The 22,725-nt window shown below is 40.9% G+C and overlaps 1 protein-coding gene across 1 annotated transcript; it reads left to right on the plus strand.

The window, feature by feature from the left end:
* The first annotated feature begins 361 nt into the window (after positions 1 to 361).
* Positions 362 to 15,504, plus strand: ALDOB (aldolase B, fructose-bisphosphate). The gene is made up of 9 exons (XM_011990041.1): positions 362 to 480; positions 5,605 to 5,726; positions 6,537 to 6,748; positions 7,975 to 8,029; positions 8,849 to 9,009; positions 9,851 to 9,934; positions 10,863 to 11,037; positions 11,448 to 11,647; positions 14,587 to 15,504. The coding sequence occupies exons 2-9, from the start codon at positions 5,615 to 5,617 to the stop codon at positions 14,680 to 14,682; spliced, it is 1,095 nt and encodes a 364-aa protein (XP_011845431.1). The 5' UTR covers positions 362 to 480; positions 5,605 to 5,614; the 3' UTR covers positions 14,683 to 15,504.
* The last annotated feature ends 7,221 nt before the right edge of the window (positions 15,505 to 22,725 follow it).

The raw sequence follows: 22,725 nt of genomic DNA on the forward strand, positions 1-22,725 counted from the left end.
AAGTAAAAAACAAAACCAAAAACCTTTCACCAAGTTCATGTGTTCTGTAAGTGTTACAGCTACACTAACAGCCTTCCTACTATCATTTAATGGCCCCTAGAGCTCCGTCATTGACTAGCTGCATGACTTAGGGGAATCTCGTAATCTTCCTTGCCTCAGTTTCCTCATCTGTGAAATGGAGAGTCTATATTAGGAGCTCCATGGTCTAAAGACATTCCTTGCAGCTTTAACATTCTGTGAGTATAAGGAGTGTATGGGCATGATTTCAAGGATTGGTTGTTTATGAGCCAATCGGAGGTGTTGAATAAACACCTCCCTACTAGGTCAAGGTAGAAAGGGGAGGGCAAACGTTGGGAAAAAAAAAAACAACTTTAATGAGAAGTCTATAAAAATTGTGTGTTACCAAAGATCTGTCTTATTTGGCAGTTGCTGCCTCACTCACAGCTTTTGATACCTAGGAGGACTCTTCTCTCCCAAACTGTAAGTAAAAAAGCTTCCATTGTATACTTGGACTGCACCAGTGAATAAGGGGTTAATAATAGCACTAAGCTTATAGAAGGGAGGATTGGTTTGCCTTTGTTTTCGGGAAAAACTTGACGGTGGCTGAAAACGTAATGGCTCTGCTTGGAGGGAAATGCTTGTTTTCCTCTCTCTAAGCATAAACGCTCATTCACACCTTTCCTGGCTTTTTGAGAGGTGGCAAAATGCCCAAGATTGATTGCCAGTTACATATGTTACCTGAATGAGGCCCTTGTGAGTCTCTGATCTAGGAAAAACAACTTGAACACTTCTATCGTTAGGTTCTAATCAGTTTTTGAGATTCCTGTTCATTTCAACTCTCAACTCTCTTTTCATAACAACTACTTATTTTAGTGATTTATTTACATCTCAACTGCCTTATGTCATTTTCTACATTCTCTTCCCCCACCTACTGGTACTGACACTGAAGTTTCTTTGTCACAGAAACAAACTCTTGGAGTGTTTTACCCTTTGCCTTCACCCACTGCTCAAATGAGGAAATGCAACAGGGTTGGAAACTTCACAGAGCACAGTCGTCATTTGATTATGAATTTCCAAACCCTTCATGTTTGAAACTTTCCAGAACATTTTGCGCTGGCCCCAGAGATTGTGAAGACCCTACAGCTTAAGATAGTAGGAATCAAAAAGTTGTGTTTTTTGATACATCTGCTCTACTCTCTGAAAAATAGGCATTTGTGAGAATACGTTGCCTTTTTAAAAAATAAGTTCTCTTTAAACAGCTACCTAGGGCTCATTTTGGATGCACCAGAGCTTGAACTCTGCTGTCCTGCTATTCATCACTTTAGCTAAGGCACATCTGGGTAGCACCCAGGCCCAGGTTAGAGCCAAAGATACTGGGGCAGGGAATGGGAAAAGGTTGATATCTAAGAAGTCCTTTGTCTTCAGTCCAAGTTTAGAGGAAAGAGCACCACTCAGGACTTGTTCTGGGCTGCTCCACATGTGTTGAAGGGCACTGGAAATCAGGCTGTCCTAGGGCTGCCCTAGATCATCCCACTGCCCTTGTCACTGGGACATTGGAGTGGATAATGAAGCTATGGGCATCTTTATGCATCATGTACAAAAGTGCTGCATGCAATGCCTAGAAATCACAGGCTTTCAATAAATAAGCCTCCTCACATTTGCCTTAAAAATCCATTTGTCTTGTACACAGAGAAGCAAATGAACTTTCTGCTGCCTTCTATTTCTCCAGGAATTAAATATCCATGTTACGAATAATTATGTTTTCACAGAACGTCTTCAAGGAAGGTAGAAGGAACCATACTATAGGATTCTATCTGCTATTTTGCTGAAGGATTAGAAATAGAATTCCAAGTCATAAGCCAGTAGGACGTAACTTGCAATCCTAGAACATCACAACTTAGAAGGCACATCAGACAGTCTCTCTGGCTTCAGTTTCCTCATCTCTAAAGTGACAGGGTTTACACAAATATCTCTGAGGTCATTTGTAGCTCTGTTTTTCTGTGGTTACCTTCTGTTGTTAGTACAACTTTCCTCCAGATTTATATACATTTTACCTGTTACACATATGTAATAAAGTGTGTGATAAAAAAATGTATAAAATGAAATGTGGCTGGGTGCAGTGGCTCACGCCTGTAATCCCAGCACTTTGGGAGGCCAAGGTGGGAGGATCACATGAACTCAGGAGTTCAAGAAAACCCTGGGAAACATAGCAAGACTTTGTTTATACCAAAAATAAAAAATGAAAAAAATAGCTGGGCATGGTGGCAGGTGCCTGTAGCTTTCAGCTGCTTGGTGTCTGAGGTGGGAAGATCTCTTGAGCCCAGGAGGATGAGGCTTCAGTGAGTCACGATCATGCCAATGCACTCCAGGCTAGGCAACAGAGCAAAATCCTGTCTCAGAAAACAAAAAAGAAAGAAAGAAAAAGAAAAGAAATGTGAGAATCTCTCCACCCTACCGCATTCTTCAGAGGTAACTCCAGAGTTGTCACTCTTTCTTTCCATAGACACACACACAGTATGGGTATATATCATTTTTTAATTAAAAAATAGGAGGATAGTATATATTGCATGCTTCTCTGAAACTTGTTTTTCATTTAATAATATAATGTGAACAACTTTCCATCACACTGAAAAACGTTGGCTTGAGACCTCAGAGAGCAGAGGCTTAGGAATACTGAAATTGTTCCGTGTCATTGCCCATCCCAGGCTGGCCTCCTGTCTCCCTGTGGTGAACATTGGCCTGTGACCCTGTTTTATGATTAACAGAGAGGCGACATTTGTGCTAACGTGGTACAGACCTTTAATCCTGCTGTGGAAGTTTAACTCCCTGTAAACAGTATTAGTTTGAATTGACCTTTTCACTGTTATTCTGGTTGAGTCAGCACATCCAGATTGAAGAAAATAGTTTGGAAATAGGTAGTAAATAGAAACATAGAGGCCCCTTAGGTGATTTTTTTGTATTAAAAAAAAAGAATTAGTAATACATTGCATTTTATAGTGCTTTGTAAAGCTTTGTCATGTGTATCATGCAATTTAACAAACATATTTTGAGCAACTACAGTGAGCAAGGTGTTCACAGCTTGTATTTGCATTACCTGGCAAAGAGACAACCAGAACAGTGATTATTACCATTTAATCCATAGTGAACTGAGACTCAGGAAGCTGCCTGACTTGCCCGAGGTTCCAGTTAGATTAGGCAGAGATGGTTCTTAAACCTAGGTCTGTCTGATCTACTAGCAGCAAGCCTCTACATGAATGTGTCAGATGTTTATGAATAAGTAATGTCCACGGTGTAATCACCCACAGCCTAAGGTACTCTGGGGTGTCATCAAGGATGTTAGGAATCATCCAAAGGCCGTTTTTTTTTCATCAAACTCACTCTTTCCCTCGAATGGAAAGGAGTGCCGCCACTTATCTCAACTTGATGCCTTATTAGCTATTTGTCCTTGGACAAGTAATTTACACTCTCGTATATTCTTTCCTAATCTATTAAATAGGAGGGAAAAAGAGCCCAACCACCTTCTGGGATTATTTTGAAGAAAAATTATATAGTGCATGTAAAGACATTAGCAGAGTGCTTGACAATACATGATCACTTGTTATTATTATTATTGGGCTGATTTTTCCTTTTGTTTCATTAAGAAACCATCTTTCCTTTTCGGTAATTGTCAACTCCTTTGTGCAAATGCCTAAACTGAGAGAGAAAGTTTGCACCTTGCTCTGAAGATCACCCCCAAGTTGGCTTTTTTCAGCATGATGATCTGGAGGCCAGGTCCAAAGCTAAAAATCTTTTACTCCAATATTAGAGGCTAATATGTAAACAGGGCAAAGATGCTCTGCTGGTGGCTGGAACGTAATGGGCCTTGGAAGGTCACCTTCTCTAGAAATTCTTGCCCACTAGCTTGTCCTATTACCCCAGTAACAGCACTGCAGTTTCATTCTTTTGGGTTAAGAAAAGAACCTCTGTTGAGGCTGGGCGCGGTGGCTCAAGCCTGTAATCCCAGCACTTTGGGAGGTCGAGATGGGCGGATCACGAGGTCAGGAGATCGAGACCATCCTGGCTAACTCGGTGAAACCCCATCTCTACTAAAAAATACAAAAAACTAGCTGGGCGAGGTGGCAGGCGCCTGTAGTCCCAGCTACTCGGGAGGCTGAGGCAGGAGAATGGCTTAAACCTGGGAGGCGGAGCTTGCAGTGAGCTGAGATCCAGCCACTGCACTCCAGCCTGGGCGACAGAGCGAGACTCCATCTCAAAAAAAAAAAAAAAAAAAAGAACCTCTGTTGAAATGGAGAGGCAAAAATGAGGTCATCAGTTATACCTTCTCATGAATTAGCTCAGTGGCCACTGACTCTTTATATCAAGGGACAGAGTACTGACAGCCTACCCCAAAGGGATGCAGATAGTGTAGAGAAATATATTTGTCATGAGGATAGGACTGGATAGGGACTCTGCTTCATCCTAGCTGGGACCTTGAACAAGTCAGTTAGCTTCTCTAAGTCTTAGTTTGCTCATTAATTAATGAAGATAATACCTGCTATAATTACCTCATTGCCAGTGGATCAAATGAGACCTGAGGTGTCCCTGGGCTTCCAGGAAGTAATATGTAGACATGGAGCATCCACCCCGTGCTGAGTGTATTGGAGGGAGAGAAGATGAGAGAAAGGAGGAGACCCGGGGATTGGATAGGAAGGTACCCAAGATAATCTTCACTACCACTTTTCCTTTGGTAGCCCAACCTATGCAAAAAGCACTCTTTGTAACACCCAAAGTGAGGGCTCTTTGAGTTTGCATTTTCAAGATTAACCCAAAGTGGCAGCCAAACAGGGGCAACAATCCCCTTCAGAGCACCACCAGTATGGAGGCTGCTTGGTTAGGGGGTCTTCAAGCCAGAGTCTCCCCTTGCTAAAGCAGTGAAGCCGGAGCAGGGACTGCCATACAACTTTAGCATCCTCATAGGCAGTGAGAAACCTGAGCCCAGAGGCACTTAGGAAACATCCTCTCTGGTCTGCCCCAAGGGGTTTCATAGATGGTTGAATATAAGGAAAAAGAAACTTGCACCCAACTCTCTGTAGTCCGAGGCCAAAGGGAACTTAGCTTCAAGACTATGTATAGATTTATCCTTTCAAGCTTGTTGCCTGGAGAATAATCTGTTGGAACTACAGACTAACAGAGCAAAGTGGAGGATAACTGCAGAGGCCAAGAGTGTCATTGTCCTAGCCTCAAGCCATTATGGAAATACAGTGGCACCAGGAGTCCACAGAACAGAGAGACAGTCCATTACCGCAGTTCCCTCTATTAGTCATATTTTAGTGGGTCACTAATTAGTTCGTTCAGTGTTTGAATTAGTGATTCCAAAGGTCTCCTGGAAAGCATTCTGTCTAGGATCATCATGAACATTCAGCATCCCACCTTCATTCATTGTGGCTAATTGCAACTAATAAGTGACGGGGGAAAAACACACCTCATTTGTTTATCCAGCTGTGGAAATGGGCCAGAGGTATCACAGCAGTCTGCATAGCATGTCTGCACCCCCAACTGTCTTGATCATGCATCCATCCGAGCCACCCACGGTTCTGTGAACAACTCTCCTACACTCTTTTCCAGACCTCTCGCGATGGCTCACCGATTTCCAGCCCTCACCCAGGAGCAGAAGAAGGAGCTCTCAGAAATTGCCCATAGCATTGTTGCCAATGGAAAGGGGATCCTGGCTGCAGATGAATCTGTAGGTAAGTGTAAAAAGGAGTCCCATCATATAACAACATATTATTTTTTCTACACTTAGCAAAAACAGCTTGATAATCATATTCTTTATGGAAGTAAAGGTTTATGTACACAGGAGTGGGAGCAGAAGACTCAGTAAGCATAGAACTTTTGCATCCTGTAAGTAGTAGGCACATTCCTGAAAGCCAAGAAAAGAGGCTCAAGCCCTTCATTTTAAGGCCCTTTGCCAGGGGTCATTTGAATCCAGCCTTGTAGTAAGGCCAGAAACTTAGTAACTAGTGCAAAGTCAGATACACAGTCATCTGCTGCTAGTGAGAAGTCAGTTTAAAGTCAGTCCAGTCGGGAAAGGCAGGAAAGTATCTGCATCTGGAATAGGACAGGGCTTATGGATGGGAGAAACTCAGGATGGCAGAAGGGAAAGCTGTGGCACAGTTGCACAATCTGCCATAAAACAACAGAACCCTGAGAATCAAGAGCGTGCCCCATCCCTCCTTCTGTATGTACATCCAGAGAGACTGAGGACTGGAACAGGGAGGCTAAAGAGGCCTGAGAGCCTTACATATCCACCTGGACCTGATGGTGCCTTCCACCCTGACCTCTATATGCCCTGCCCACACACTCCCTAACCAGCAACCTGATAGCAACCAGGGTCTTCTCCCTGGAACACAAAAAATTGAGGCAAGAACTTTGACTATCTGAGAAAAGAAAGGGAGTCTTGCTTTCCACCGTGGTGAGGGTCTCTGAGATGATGTGGAGAAGGCTGACAGGAAAGCCCTGGCTTGCTCCTTATGCTGCCCTCGGCCCTCCCACCGTAGGTACCATGGGGAACCGCCTGCAGAGGATCAAGGTGGAAAACACCGAAGAGAACCGCCGGCAATTCCGAGAAATCCTCTTCTCTGTGGACAGTTCCATCAACCAGAGCATCGGGGGTGTGATCCTTTTCCATGAGACCCTCTACCAGAAGGACAGCCAGGGAAAGCTGTTCAGAAACATCCTCAAGGAAAAGGGGATCGTGGTGGGAATCAAGGTGAACACCTCCATTCACACCTCACGTCTGCTTTGTCCTAGGCAAACTCCCAGCACACTGGCAAAAGTGGGGCCAACACTCTGAACATTCTCCTCATCTGATTTCTCTTCTCACCCTTTTCCATCATCATCTTCCCACGGAGACCCAGATCTTCCTCTAGATTTTTCCTCCAGTGCCCTCTTCTTTCACTCAAGTTTTCTACACATTCTTAATCTCTTTGCATCTCAATCTCATTTCTTAAAATGGGAAGCTACCTCATGATGTTCTTACAGGGATGAAATGACTAAAAGTTTCTAGGCTGGACATGGTTGCTTACGGCTGTAATCCCAGTACTTTGGAAGCCAAAGGCAAGAGGGTCGCTTGAGCTCAGGAGTTTGAGACCAGACTAAGCAACACAGTGAGACCTTGTCTCTACTAAAAATAAAAAATAGTAGCCAGGTGTATTGGTGCATGCCTGTAGTCCCAGCTACTCAGGAGGCTGAGGTGGAAAGATTGATCACCTGAGCCTGGAGGTTGAGGTTGGAGTGAGCTGTGGTCATACCATTGCACTCCAGCCTGGATGGTAGAGTGAGATCCTGTCTCAAAAAAAAAAAAGAAAAGAAAAAAAAGAAAAAGTTTATACTGCACAATTATTCAGTTAATGGTAACTGTTATAATTATTGAAGCATTTACTATTCTATCTTACAACTAGGTCTTCCAATAGTGCATAAACTTCTCAAAAGTGAAAACTAATATCCATTGAATAAGAGTGTTTACCATTCCAAGAACTCATTTAATTCTCATAACTTCTGGTAGTAGACTCAATTATCACCCTTATTTAGAGATGAAGTGAGAAAACTGAACTACGAAGAGTAACATAACTTGCCCACACAGCAAGGCAAGGTCAGAGCCAGTTTAGGCTAATTCTCGAGCTCATGACTTTGACTTTTGCTATGTAGAGAGTAGAGGTTGTATCCTTAATTCTCTTTACCTCCTGTACTAACACAATACCTGGTGTATACAGGTGCTCAATAAATGTTAGGGTAGACACTCTCACATTGTACCTTCCAGGTAACTTCCCTTCTGCTATGGACTGAACTGGGTCCCCCACAATGACTAATACACTTTCCTAATTCAACTCCTTGGTCTGTAAAAGATGCAAATTATTAGTTAGTTCCAAGAGTTCTGCTTGTGTTTTCCTGACATCTGACACCTGTTAATTATTTGTTAATTATTTGTATCCACAGTTAGACCAAGGAGGTGCTCCCCTTGCAGGAACAAACAAAGAAACCACCATTCAAGGTAAGGATATTGCCCACTGAGATGAATCATGCCAGTGTAAGCTAGAAATGAAGCCAAGTAAAGAAGGAAGCAAGGGAAAACAAAACACAACTATTACACTGGTCTTCGAGCCACACATACCTGATTTTCAATACCAGCTCCTCCATTTAACAACTGTGACCTTGGGCCAGTCACTGAAATATTCTGACCCTCAGTTCTCCTATCTCGAAATGGAGTAACTGTTGTGGGGATTAATTTACACAATGTATATAAGGTGCTTACCACAGTCCCTTGGACAAAGAAGATTAAACTCTGCACCTGGAAGTATTACTTTTATAAAAATATTTAGCAGCAGTAGAGTGGAAAGGCCCCAGACTTTGAGGTCAGACACACCTGGGTTTGAATCCTGGTTCTATCACATGCTACCTAGATAATTTTGCAAGGTACTTCTGCCCAAGTAGATAAGCATTAACTCACAACATTGTGTTAGCTAAGCAGAATTTGAATCCCAGCTCTGTCACTCTTCAGCAGCTCAAACTTGGTAAAGTCGCTTAACCATTAGGAGCCTCAGTTTCCACATTTGTGAAATGAGTATCATATTAACTATTGGTTTCTTCTATCTAGATATGGAGTAGATAGTATGTATATCAAAACACTATTTATTAAATCTAGGTCTTGTGGTTCAGTGTTGTGATTAATGCTGATATGCTTGGCTGTTTTCAGTCCTCAAGCTCAGTGGATTGAAAGCTTAGCCAAGGGAGAACTCCTTCACTTTATGAGAGACCCCATGGATCTGGTACAAAGGTGTGAAGAAGCCTTTCTCTCTTTTGTGACTTGCAGGGCTTGATGGCCTCTCAGAGCGCTGTGCTCAGTACAAGAAAGATGGCGTTGACTTTGGGAAATGGCGTGCTGTGCTGAGGATTGCCGACCAGTGTCCATCCAGCCTCGCTATCCAGGAAAACGCCAACGCCCTGGCTCGCTACGCCAGCATCTGTCAGCAGGTGCTCTGCCTTCCCCTTGAGCTGAAAAACAGTAGGCTAGAGTTTTCTTCAGAGTTTTTCTTTTCTATTATACTGTAACTACACATGGACCTCCTTTTCCGTCACCAGTATATCCTAGTGGCATTTTTCACGACGGTTGCTATAGCCAACTGTGGTAGGGAGAGATTTGGTTCCAGAAGCCAGTAGGAGTCCAACTAAGCTATGAGTTCAAAGGATAATGTCATCAACCGCTGCCCTCTGTCAAAGTTCCAAAAGCTGTCTTATAAGTGATCGGGCTTTTGAGGCCAGGGAACTTGGTTGTCTGTTCTCCGTAACATCCAAGACATGATCCTCTTAGATTCCTAGCTGAAGAGTGACAGCTCTGACCGAGTTCCAATCCAAATAATTCCATGGAGGATGGTGACCAGATGCTAAAGTTTCCAACACATACTAAAATGTCTCTGGGTCCAAGTTAAGTTTGATTTTCTTCTGTGAGTACTATGTTGGGGTTACTAGAGTTGTAGACAGCTGGGATTCCTAATTAGAACTATAAACACTGCTTGAATTTCCTCACTAACCCACCTTAGAGACATCTTTCTTAATGATTTATGCTTAGATGCCCTAAAAAGGCAGTAGCTAGGTTCTGAGCACCTAGAATAGTCTCTAGAAAGAGATACAGAAATTATGGTTTTGTATTTAGTTTTTACCCCATTCTGAAAAATTCTACTGCCTTTAAGTCACCTATATAGTATTTCTCCATAATGGCTTCAATGTATACCAATTGCAACTGTTGAATCTCCCCCTAAGGAAAGGATAACAATGAGCAGAGCTTCACTTTTGCTTCCCTGATTTTCCTTTTTAGAATGGACTGGTACCTATTGTTGAACCAGAGGTAATTCCTGATGGAGACCATGACCTGGAACACTGCCAGTATGTTACTGAGAAGGTAAGTTTTAAATATGAAGTTCCCAATTCTAGCTGAAAAATCTTAGTTTTAGGTAACAGCTGTTACTTAACATATAACAGCTGTTATATTTGAAGTAGTCTTTAGGATGGATAGCATTGAGAAGGTAGGGAGGTGCTCGTCAGCCCTTCACTTTTTTGGTACATGGTATGCTCCATATAGAAAAAGCACAGGAGTTGCGGTACCAAGACTTGCGTGGGAGGATCCCGCGTTTCCACTTGTGGGATCTTGGGCAAGTCGTATTATCTCTTTTGACTTCAATTCGATTACATGTACAGAAAGAAATTTTAAAATAAGACACATGGCTCAAACGAGAAGATGTAATTAGAGAGTACTTTATTCCATCTGACTTTCTAAATTAGCCACAGTATATCTGAAAGAGGGTGGTTCTATTCACACACTGTGAGAAAGTAGGAGAGTCATAATGTCATCTGACCTTAGTTTCCCTACTTGGAAAATTATGTGCACTGAAATGCAATCTAAAAGCACTTGCGCCTCTAAAATGTATGCTTATATGACTACTCAGCTTCCGTAAACATGGACAGTGGAAGTCTGTTTAGATGACCCCAAATAACTGAAGCAATGCAGTCTCAATAAGGAATGACATTGACCATGGGAGTAATAGAAAGAAAGGAATGAAGGGCTTCTAGGAAGCAGAGCCATGCCCATCATTCATGCAGTGAATGAGAAGCTAGATTAGGGGTGATGAAGACAGGCCAGTTTGGTTGTGCTCAGTGGCTATGGATTGCAACATATTGGTCTGATGAGGCCTGGAGACTGGCTCAGAAGCTTTTGCCAAGCAGCAAATGAGAATTCCTTCATCCTGCCTCCCTGCAGTGTAAATGTGCCAACGTCAGGTGACTCTAAGTCTAGCTTTGAGTTTTACCTGGTGGGACCTCTTGTCCTTCAGGTCCTGGCTGCTGTCTACAAGGCCCTGAATGACCATCATGTTTACCTGGAGGGCACCCTGCTAAAGCCCAACATGGTGACTGCTGGACACGCCTGCACCAAGAAGTATACTCCAGAGCAAGTGGCTATGGCCACCGTAACAGCTCTCCACCGTACCGTTCCTGCAGCTGTTCCTGGTAAGGCCTTCTTTCTTCTCTAACTCAAGGTCTTAGCCCTCATTCTTTGGAGAGCTACAAGCTTCATGTTTGTCCAGAAATCTGCTTCTATTCATGAAACAAACCTCTGTTATCTCACAGGCAGCCAGCACTTCTCCTCACACTTCAGAATACCAAGCATCCCAAGTCTGCCTAGATGCCCACAATCCATGTATTTCTTCAACATTTCACTGCCTTCCTTATGTATTTCAAACTCTTCTCTCTAGCCCAACTAGCTTCAGCAGAAGCAAACTGATTTCTCTGACCCGGTTCAGGCAAATTAAGCAGAGAAAAGACTGAGACATTACTTTTCTGGTAGGTTCATTGCTTGCTTTCTCAAGCAGGGTACATAAGGTGGGACTAATAGAGTGAAATGGCTTCTCTCCTACCAGGCATCTGCTTTTTGTCTGGTGGCATGAGTGAAGAGGATGCTACTCTCAACCTCAATGCTATCAACCTTTGCCCTCTACCAAAGCCCTGGAAACTAAGTTTCTCTTATGGACGGGCCCTCCAGGCCAGTGCACTGGCTGCCTGGGGTGGCAAAGCTGCAAACAAGGAGGCAACCCAGGAGGCTTTTATGAAGCGGGCCGTGGTAAGATGCTGCTACCTCTTATCTACTTGATGGTGTTCACATTTGGGGCTTGACTTTCTGACATGGAGAAGCATTGTTTTCTTCAGGCCAAGAAGGTATCTACTTCTATTAGTGTCTATTAGGCATTTGAAAATGTGGCAGTAGAGGTCAGTATGAGGATTGAGGCTGGAGAGAGTTTTGAATTATCCACACTGGTAGTATAGTTGATGAAAGGAGACTGAAGGACAATTTCAACAGAAACACTTCAGAGAGAAGGAGATAAGAGGATCAAGAACTGAATCTAGGATACTTTTTACTTTGGGAAGATGAAGAAGAGAAGCAACCAAGAAAAGCAGCAATTATATCGTAGGGTGAACCAAGCATTCTGGGAACAAAGAGTGAATAATTTATTTTTCTTTCTTTCGTGTTTGTTTGTTTGTTTTGAGATGGAGTGTTACTCTGTCACCCAGGCTGGAGTACAGTGGCACAATCTCAGCTCGCTGCAACCTCCACCTCCTAGATTTAAGCAATTCTTCTGCCTCAGCTTCCTGAGCAGCTGGGACTACAGGCAGGCACCACCATATCTGGCTAATTTCTGTATTTTTTAGTAGAGACGGGGTTTCACCATGTCGGCCATGCTGGTCTCAAACTCCTGACCTCAGGTGATCTGCCCGCCTCAATCTCCCAAAGTGCTGAGATTACAGACATGAGCCACCGCACCCAGCCAAGTAAAGAATTTCAAAGGGCTAATAATAACATGCTATAGAGAGATTCAAAACAAAGATCAAGAAAAGACACTGAGATAGGCATTTAGGAGCACATCAGTGACCCTCACTGAAACAGCTTCAATAAAGAGGAAAGGGAAGGTGCCCATTCAAGAAGCTTTTCAGAAAAAGACCCAGAAAGGTTGCCAGGAGAAATGGGGACCAACGAAGTTTTTATTCAAATAATAACCAAAATTTAAAAAATACCCTTTATGAGCCGAGAACTGGGGTGAACAAATCAGACATAGCCATGTCCTCCAGGAAGCTTGGAGTTTAGCCAAATAGGAGAGAGCTTTGCATGCTTAAATGTAAAGAAAGAGGAGCCAGAGGAGACAGTAAAGATGAGGAGAGTGGGGATAATTGAGTGGAGACGAACTCAGAGGAGCAGGACTGCATGAGACTCAATATTAAGCATAGGTGGCACAGCTGGTGTAAGACAAAAAGGAGGGAAGAGGCAGAAAAGAGAATATGGTTGGAATTAGCTCTATATAAGTCAAGAGATGTAGCAGTTGATGACTGATTACAGTTGAGGGTATCTGCTGAGAATGATGAAGAAATGGAAATTTCAATACTGACAGTCGGAAAGGGTAGAAAAGCAGTTAAAGGAACTTGTTAGGAAATTGATCACACATTATGGCCAGACATGGTCAAGCATCAGGTAAAGTGCAGCTGAAATAAGAGTGAGTGTGTGGTAGCTTCATTCCTGAATTTTCCTAACAGCTGTCTAAAGCATGCAGGAAGATTCAGATAAACCTGAATGCAAAATAGCAGGGTAGAAGAGTGAAAGTTTAATAGGAAGATAGAATAGTGACAAACTTTACCAATAGCCTCTGTTAGCTTGCTGACCACAGAGGAAGCCAGGCAAGGAACCAAGAGTAGTCAGAAGTGTGGTGATGAGGCCCTAAAGGGAAGGAAAGCCCCAGGGAAGCTAAATAATCATCTCACAGGCATAAGAGAGGTATGAGATTTTCAAAGTAGTGTTTTACCTTGACTGTGGAAAGCAGAGTGCAGCGGTGCTGCTGCATGGCTGATGGATTGAGGAGACCTAGCTCACATGATGGAGGGATTGTGAAAGCGCAGGTCATAGGGACATCCACACAGAAGAAGGGAAGCTGAGTTTATCATCAAGGATGGTGCTTCCCAAGCTCCAGTGTGGATCTGAATCACTTGAAGGACTTGGTTTTGTTGTAATCTTTTATATTTACACATAATAATTGTATACATTTATGGGGCATCTGTGATTTTTTATATATGCATAAAATGTTTAATGATCAAATCAGGATAATTAGGGTATTCACTCCAAATATTTATTATTTATTTGAGTTGGGAACATTCCAAATCTTCTCTTCTAGCTATTTTAAAATATGTAATAAATCATCGTTTACTATAATCACCTTACTGTTCTATCGAACACTAGAACTTATTCCTTCTCTCTAACTGTATTTTTGTACCCATTAATAACCTCTTTTCATTTCCCCTACCCCCACTTGAAGCGCTTGTTAAAAATGCAGGTTATGGGTCTCACCCACTGAGTTTCTAATTCAGTAAGTCTGGGGTAAGGCCAGGGAATTTCTATTTCTAACATGTTCCTAAGGGATGCTGGTAGACCATGAAACACACTTGGAGAACCATTGATGTAAAATGTAGAAATAAGTCCTGGAGACAACAGACAATAGCAACACTGACTAGAAGAAGTGGTACCACTGAGTGACATTCAAATATTATCATAAGTTTCATAATTCTGAATTTATCTTTAACTGGAATATATACAGGAAAGCAAATGATACTATGATAACTAAATAAAAATTACATATTCTTCTAGACCAATATAAGTCAAAAATGGAAATATTTTTAAAATAAACATGTTTTTCTTTTGGTATAGTGTACTATACTAGTGAGAAATTTCTCAACTTCAGTTTCCAGTACTGTTGCTGCAATATTGTTGGTACTGAACAGAGATTTCCCCAGTAACTGACACAAACCTCAACCTTACCAAAGAAATGCTCAGAAAACTGGGATAAAAAGGGGAGACACTTGATAGAAGGGGATGGTGTCAGCAGCAATATTCAGCAACATCGCTGTTAAAAAGAAGAAAATCTGAGTGAAGGTTTGGCTGGTTTCCCATGAGAAGTAGACAAGGTCAAGGTGGGGTCACATTTACTCTAACTCGTCTCCTTTCTCATATTTGTCTTCTAGGCTAACTGCCAGGCGGCCAAAGGACAGTACATTCACACGGGCTCTTCCGGGGCTGCTTCCACCCAGTCGCTCTTCACAGCCTGCTACACCTACTAGGGTCCAATGCTCACCAGCCTAGCTCCAGCACTTCTAGTAGGAGGGTTGAATGGGAGCAACTTTTCCTCCAATCCTGGAAATTCGACACAATTAGATTTGAACTGCTGGAAATACAACAGATATTAAATCTTAAGTACAATGGGGAGAAAAAACAAATCAGTTATTGAAACATAAAAATGAATACCAAGGATCTAATCAAATTTCACACAGCAGTTTCCTTGCAACACTTTCAGCTCCCCATGCTCCAGAATACCCACCCAAGAAAATAATAGGCTTTAAAACAGTATCGGTTTCTCATCCAAAGAACAACTGCTGATTGAAACACCTCATTAGCTGAGTGTAGAGAAGTTCATCTTATGAAACAGTCTTAGCAGTGGTAGGTTGGGAAGCAGATAGCTGCAACCAAAAAAGAAATAAATATTCTATAAACCTTCAGCTGCTATCGGGTTTCACTTTTCTGCTCTTGTTGTCCAAAGACTCAGTGTATTTCATTACTTTTGACTCTACTAGACATGACTGGGTTTCAACAGTAAAGGTCTTCAACTCTGGCTATTCATTGGAATCAAGTCACAAAATTTTAAAAACTCTGATGCTCAGGCCACACCCCAGCTCAATTAAATCAGAAACTCTAGACCTAGGATCCTCTATTAGATTTCTTAAAGTTCCCTCTGATTCCAGTGTACAGTCAAGTTTGAGAACTACCAATCTAAATTTCAAGTTTGAGGGTATTTGAAAATTTAAAGCCATTCACAATACGAAGACAGCTAAAAATGTAGAATGATTTTGAGCAACTTGTGGAGTGTAATAAGATAATTCATGTGACTTCAATGCTTGGAGCATTCCTCTTCAAGTGGCCCAGATTTGGTCATCTGTACGTCCAGGTACATTTCATTGTTTTGCAGTAAATAATATTCACATAATGATACTGTATTGACTTTCAATTTTCAGAATTAACCTACAGTTAAAGCACTTAAGACAATCAGAGTTATAAAAGAGAATTTAAATATTATGACTTTGGACAGTGTAAAAGTAATGATTTAACTGACAGAAGCTGGGAAATATAAGGGGGAGAAGAAGTGGAGGAAAGCAAAGAGAGTCAGGAATACTACTTAAAACTGATGGGTTAAGAAATAGTGCTTTAATTCTATTTAAGTAATAAAGGAAAAGGATATAAATCATTAAAATATATATCTAAAATTAAAATATGATAGTATGCTAAATTTCTTACCTTGAATAATACAAAGACAAATGGTATTGTATAGATTAACAAATGAAGTAACAGAGGCTTAACATATTATTTAGAGGAATAAGACAGAATTAGCCAAAGGGGCTTACTCTTAAGGAGAAAGACCTGGGAGTGGGGGCACAGGAGAGATGACTTTTCCTTATTACCTGCCCTCTACAGTATTTGAATGTTTATTTCCACGTACTTGTCATTACTTTTCTAAAAACAACTATATTCATACAAGCAACTCAAGCCTATATTAGAGATCTATTAAGCCCATGGTTTTCATTTTACAGATGATAAAACAAAGCCCAGAGAAGTAAAATTACTTACGGAGGGTCAAACATTTATGGTAGAACCGAGAGATTAAAATTCAGGTCTTCTAAATTCAGGTCTCTTGTTCATAAAATGGACACACAGCCAGAGATCTTACAGGGCAAGGTGACAGGCTGTGTTCAATATCTCTGCCACCCGTGGCGTAGGTCTTGTACATTTCTCCTTGTACATTTCAGTCAATCATCAAGCATTTCATGTCCTACTATGTGCCAAGCTGTCCTAAAAGCTGGTAGGTAACACCTTGTGAGACAAAGCTTTTCTTCCAGATAATTTTTATCTAGATCTTACTCAGCATTGCTAAATTCTTTAGATATTTTAAGAGGTATCTAAAGAAACCTCTTAGATTCTTATCAGTTAAGCATGAATTTATAATCAAGGATGAGTTACTTGTATATTTTGGTCAAGGCTGAATTACATTTTACTGGGAATGAGGATTTATATAATGCATTTTCCTGGCTATCATCTGATATATTTTCCCTACTAAAGGACTACAGTTGTCTTTGAAATCTCAATCCCAGTAATTTCCTCCTTTCAGGATAATATGCAGACAAGTGTTTTACAAGGCTACAGACTTCAATTTCGCTGTGATTTCTGAGTGAGTATTTAGTGGCTTTCCAGCTTTGGTTACTTTGTCAGATTTATTTTAGTAGTTATTAAACACCTACTAAAACTAAAACCTGGTACTAGACATGAAAAATAGAGAAATTTCAGCTTTAGGGCACACCAGACAATTAAGCTTAAATAGCTAAGCAAGAAACACACAAACCATTGACTGGGGGTTGGTAAGTGGGAAGGAGAGTCAGGGTGTAGAATCAGATGTCTGGGTGTAGGAAAGGGAGATGACATTCAGGTTGGACATCACAGGAAAGCAAAAGAAGGGAACTCACACACAGGATACTGCCTGTATGTAAGAAAATACATTCATAAGTCACTGGGAGAAGATGACATTTTGAAGCTATCAAGAGCTAAGGCCACACAAATACACAAATGACTAAGTTCTGGAAAGAATAAAAAGAAGAATTTGTTTTTGCTCTGAAGAGGGAAGAGGGAAAGAAGGAAAGGAATGAGCAAGAAAATGAGGGAAGAGAGGAGGAAATGAGAAAGGAAGGAAAAGGAGGAGGCAGGGAAGAAGCTAGGGCAATATGTAATTGTGAGGAGGTGACGGGCTTTTGAGAAGGAGGGTAACTATTATTAAGCAATCTAAAGATACTGTCTTCTTGTGAGGAAAAGCTGAGTTTCTCATTTGAGTCTACATACATCATGCTTTATAAAAACAAGATACTGAGATGATTCGTAATGATTCATAATGTGAATTAATTTAGGAGAAACAAAAAACAACCGTGACAGTGAGAAGATAAGCTTCTAGAAACTTGCAGAAATCTTGGAGTGAGCTTTAGGCAAAGCAGAAATGGGAGTTCCAGATCATCTGATTTAGCCCTCCTGGAATGAAATACTCTAGCTGCCGTCTAGATGTCACTCACAGCGACAGAGGAGAAAACTGGGGTCCAGCATGCTAAAGAAGTTTTCCAAGATCACATAACCAGTTGGTGGTGAAATTTAGGCTAGTGTGATTTGCAAAGTCCTCTTGGGTGGGAGTACTCAGGGTTCTTCAAAGCACAGGTTCTGCAGTCAGACAGCATAGATTCAAATGCCAGCCCTGTCACTTACTAGCCATGTGACCTTGGACACGTTATACCTTTCTGTCATTCAGTTTCGTCATCACCAAAATAAGAAAAAGTACATGATCACATATTGTTGAAAGAATAAATAAGTTAATACATCTCAATAACAAGTTCACAATCTCTTATTCACAATTCTGAAATCTAAAAACTCTGAAGACCAAAAGTTTTCTTGTAAGTTTTAGTAAATTATTTGGTGGCAAAACCTGACCTGAACCTGTTATCTTTACTCCATTTGAGATGCAGCAATATTAACATGCTTGATTGCAGGTGCTTCCTCAGACCCTGAAGAGGGAGTTATACGATATATAGCACAAGCAATATATTTACTCTCTAAAATCTGACAAAATTCTGATTTCCAAAGCACATATGGCCTCAAGGCTTTCAGATAAAGAACTGTAAACCTGCCCTTGGAACAATATCTGCCACATTTCTAGAGTAAACGATAAATTGCCCATGCTCAATGTAGCCTGGTGGGCTCACGCAATGCTACCAATCCCAAAGCCCATTTTGTAGAGAGGATGAATTAAGAGAGAGAAGTGATACAAAGCTCAACACAGCCAGTCACAACTCTTTTTCTGCTGCTCATATGAACATGGTATTCTGGCTGGAAAGCAGTCTAAGCCTCTTGAAATAATCTAAAGCACTCAGTACTGGGCATCAATACGTATAACATACATAAAAATCAGCCAACAATACTCTTGCAGCACCTACTGTATGCTCAGCACTGTAAAGATACTACATGGTCCTTCTGTGCTTACCACGGAAATGAGGAAGACAAGCATGCAGTCAGAAAACAAAGAAAATTGTACACAATAATGTGCTAAATTGCAGTGGCATAGGCTAGATGCTGAGATCAAAAGGGAAGGAATACTTTATGGAAGAGGGAGGATTAGCTGAAGGCAGTTTATTATTAGTTACATGATCTTGGGAAACAGTCTCTGTGAGCCTCAGTCTTCACATCTGTAAAAGAGGCTTGTTGTGCGGGCAATATTTTATGTACAGTGCCAGATACATAAGTAGTGAATAAATATTAGTTTTCCCTGTCAACTGGCTCTTGAAGAAAGGTAAAGGCTCATGAGTGAGAATGACCATGAATTACGTGTCCTTACTACAGTACAAACCATGTGTTGAGAGAATTATGGGAAATCAACCTGGAATGGTAAGGCTGATTTCCCATAATGGAGTGGCACATGGATGGGCAGAGGTATTTTAGAATGTCTTGCCTTGAAGTGATGAGAAATAGGGAACTGTGGAAGACATTTAAGGAAAGAATAACATAAGAGCAGCACTGAAAATTACTTTCTAGAATGTAGAGGATCAGGAGAGAACCAGGAGCCAGCTAAGTGTCTATAATAGCAATCCAATGTAGCACCTGGCCTTTTGTTGGTGGAGTAGGTGAGTAGACATGATATCTTTAGACTAGAGAAAACAACAAACAACTCCTTGTATGTAGCATAGCCATTTACCATCTTAATAAAGTCTGTTTCATTGCAACCTGATAGGCAAGCGCTTGGGACAAATAAAAGCTCAAAATTCTTTACCTAGTTCTCGGACTTACATACACGCTCAGACTCAGCCGGGCTGAGTAGTGTGGCAGATGAAAAATAGGGCATTTTCTAAACATAGCACTAATTCTTTTGGCAGTTCAGAATAGCTAGGGCTAGGCAGTAGCCCAGGGTCTCAGGTGTCAGAGAAATGTATTCTGCCCTCCTAAGATAATCAAGGTCAAGGCAGCCTTCTGCAGCAACGTACAACTTTTCCTTCTCCTGCTCTGTTACTCTGTCCTGTTCAGAGTGCGCTTCTGGGTTGCAGGGACACAATGACTGTCATGTTATGTGGGGACTTACGTCAGCCAGCGGACTAACATGAGAAACCTGTTCTTAGAGCATGGCTCCCAGATAGGCAACAACACGGGCAAGACGCACACACCATGTTTTATTTGTGTGAATGAAATCACACAATCAAAACTCAGTGTTTTGGAAAGTTGGGTGATTTTTTTCCCCGTCTTATGTAACACATGTGGCTTACTATGCATTCCTCAAGTCTTCAAGTCTCCTTGATGATAAAGGGCTGCTTGACACCACTATCAAACTGACATAACACCTCGCGGGTATTCTTAAATTTTTAAAATACAAGTTAACTGATCTTGTCCCACTTGTGCAGTAAAGCAAATGTCTCTCTTTTGTTTGTCTGTGCATTATAGTTATAGATGGCCTTACATTCAAATAAACCAATCAACCCACCCCTACTACCCACCTGGGGCCATAAAACACTCCTCTCCCTCAACTGGCTATCTACTCAATTTTTTCAAATCTCCATCTACAGCCCTCTTTATAGTCACAGATAAGTAATCTATTTTTATTCTCTAACTTTATAGAACAGTAAAATTAAGCAAGTAAAAAGAATAACCAATAAAGGATTGCCATTTATTTTAAGTAAAGACATAAATGTAACAGACTATCCTCCCAAATCACTATTATTTCAAAAAAGGACTTAGTTTTTTTTAGAAAAGAGCATACTTTCAGAACAAAGGTTTCTAATAATCAATTTATCTTTTTTTTAACAAGGATATTATATTATCATTATTTTTACTACTTGAATGTAGAATAATTTTTGTCAAGAATTGACCGTATTTGGGAGCTGATGATCTACTCTCCAGACACTATTTAGCCCCCTGAAAACTGGCTCTTCCTAACTCCAGAATCTGTTCTTACAGAAACTCATTAATGACTAATTATCAAATCCAAAAGACACTCTTCAGCCCTTCCTCAGTCTCTCTGCAGCACGCTTCTGGATCACTTTCCGACAGAAGTTATCATTACATGTTGGGTTTCCCATACTTCTGGTTGTTCCTGTTTCCTTTGCACCTTGCCTACCCACTAAACAGGTAGGCCCTAGGATTCCATCTCTGGACTTCTTTTCTTGCTGTATTCTTTCCTTAAAGCTTAATCCATTCATATCGAAACACTGGTGAATTCCTAAATCCATTTCTAGCCCAGTTCTTTTTCCTGAGCACCATATCCATATCCGCAATTGCCTCTGGACATCTTTACTATCTCACAGACAAACAGACATTCAAAATATTAGTGATCTCCTCATTCCACATAAGGTACACTTTTTTGTCCTGTCTCACTGAATAAGAACACCAACCACCCAAAGTGACTTTGAATCTTTACTCTTCCTTAGTTTTCTCATCCAATTAGCAACAAAATTTCACTCTGTTTATAAATATTTCTAAAATCCATCCCTTTCTCACATTTCCACTGCCTTAGTTGAAGCACCATAATCTCTTAACTGTACTACTTTAAAGACCTCTTGAGGTTTTTACACAGAAACAAGGTCCTGGCACAATATTTTGCAAATGCAATTTTCTGAGAATTAAGATCCACAAATCTAAGGAAGGTCAAGAACCATGGTCCTTGCACACTTAATAAGAACCAGGTGACAATTTAAAAAACAAACAAAAAACAAAAACAAACAAAAAATCTGGTGCCAAATCTTTCCCTCCCGTTCACTTACAGGTTGTCTCGACTTAAAATGGAACACAGGATTTGGGGTTTAATATTTGCAAAGTTGCACAAGGGAAGTATTTGCAGTACTAGTAATGTTATTCTTAAGCTAAGTGCTGGTTAAATAGGTGGTTAGTAGTGAAAACTAAGAGCTGAACACTTCAAATATGTGCCCTTTTAACATACACAGCATACTTAAATACAAAATAGCACCACAGAATTTTAGGCAGAATAGTCTCCCTGGCATGACAACTCTTGATCTGCCCTTACGGAAGGGCAGCCTTACCTCCTCTCATATTCCCAATTCATCAAGAAATCAGGAGTTCGATTTGTAGCTACCAGTTATCTCACAATTCCCCTGCCTTCAGATACTATTCATCTTCCCTGGTGCTCATCTTTTAGCCTCATCTTGAGCATCCTCCTCTTGATTTAACTTTTTCCTTCCCTTCTCTTCTAGATACTTCATTTCCCTCTCTAGAGCCCTCTGCATACTTTTTATAATTTTCTTGGGAAACAGAAATGGACACTTAATTGCTTTTTTTAAAAAATAAATTTTTATATAAAAATGGCCATAGTGCTCAAAGTAATTTATAAATTCAATGCTATTCCCATCAAGCTACCATTGACTTTTATTACAGAACCAGAAAAAAACTACTTTAAATTTCATATGGAACCAAAAAAGAACCCACATAGCCAAGACAATCCTAAGCAAAAAGAACAAAGCTGGAGGCATCACACTACCTGACTTCAAACTATGCTACAAGGATACAGTAACCAAAACAGCACGGTACTGGTACCAAAACAGATACACAGACCAATGGAACAGAAGAGGCCTCAGAAATAACACCACACATCTACAACCATCTCATCTTTGACAAACCTGACAAAAACAAGCAATGGGTAAAGGATTTCCTGTTTAATGAATGGTCCTGGGAAAACCAGCTAGTCATATGCAGAAGGTGGAAACTGGACCCCTTCCTTACACCTTACACAAATATTGGCTCAAGATGGAATAAAGATTTAAATGTAAGACCTAAAACCATAAAAACCCTAGAAGAAAACTTAGGCAATACTATTCAGAACATAGGCATGGGCAAAGACTTCATGACTAAAACACCAAAAGCAACTGCAACAAAAGCCAACATTGACAAATGGGATTTAATGAAACTAAAGAGCTTCTGCACAGCAAAAGAAACTAGCATCAGAGCGAACAGGCAGCCTGCAGAATGGAAGAAAATTTCTGCAATGGCACCATGCAAAATGGCACCATGGCACGTGTATACCTATGTAA

The sequence above is a fragment of the Mandrillus leucophaeus genome, unplaced genomic scaffold (assembly GCF_000951045.1).
Source record: "Mandrillus leucophaeus isolate KB7577 unplaced genomic scaffold, Mleu.le_1.0 Scaffold368, whole genome shotgun sequence".
Taxonomy (NCBI): Eukaryota; Metazoa; Chordata; class Mammalia; order Primates; family Cercopithecidae; genus Mandrillus; species Mandrillus leucophaeus.

What these genes read in the sequence shown, in the direction of transcription:
- ALDOB (XM_011990041.1), top strand. Translation starts at nt 5,615, where the DNA reads ATGGCTCACCGATTTCCAGCCCTCACCCAGGAGCAGAAGAAGGAGCTC. An exon ending in GGCTGCAGATGAATCTGTAG is followed by an intron (nt 5,727 to 6,536) that starts GTAAGTGTAAAA and finishes CTCCCACCGTAG; the next exon opens with GTACCATGGGGAACCGCCTG. An exon ending in GGATCGTGGTGGGAATCAAG is followed by an intron (nt 6,749 to 7,974) that starts GTGAACACCTCC and finishes TTGTATCCACAG; the next exon opens with TTAGACCAAGGAGGTGCTCC.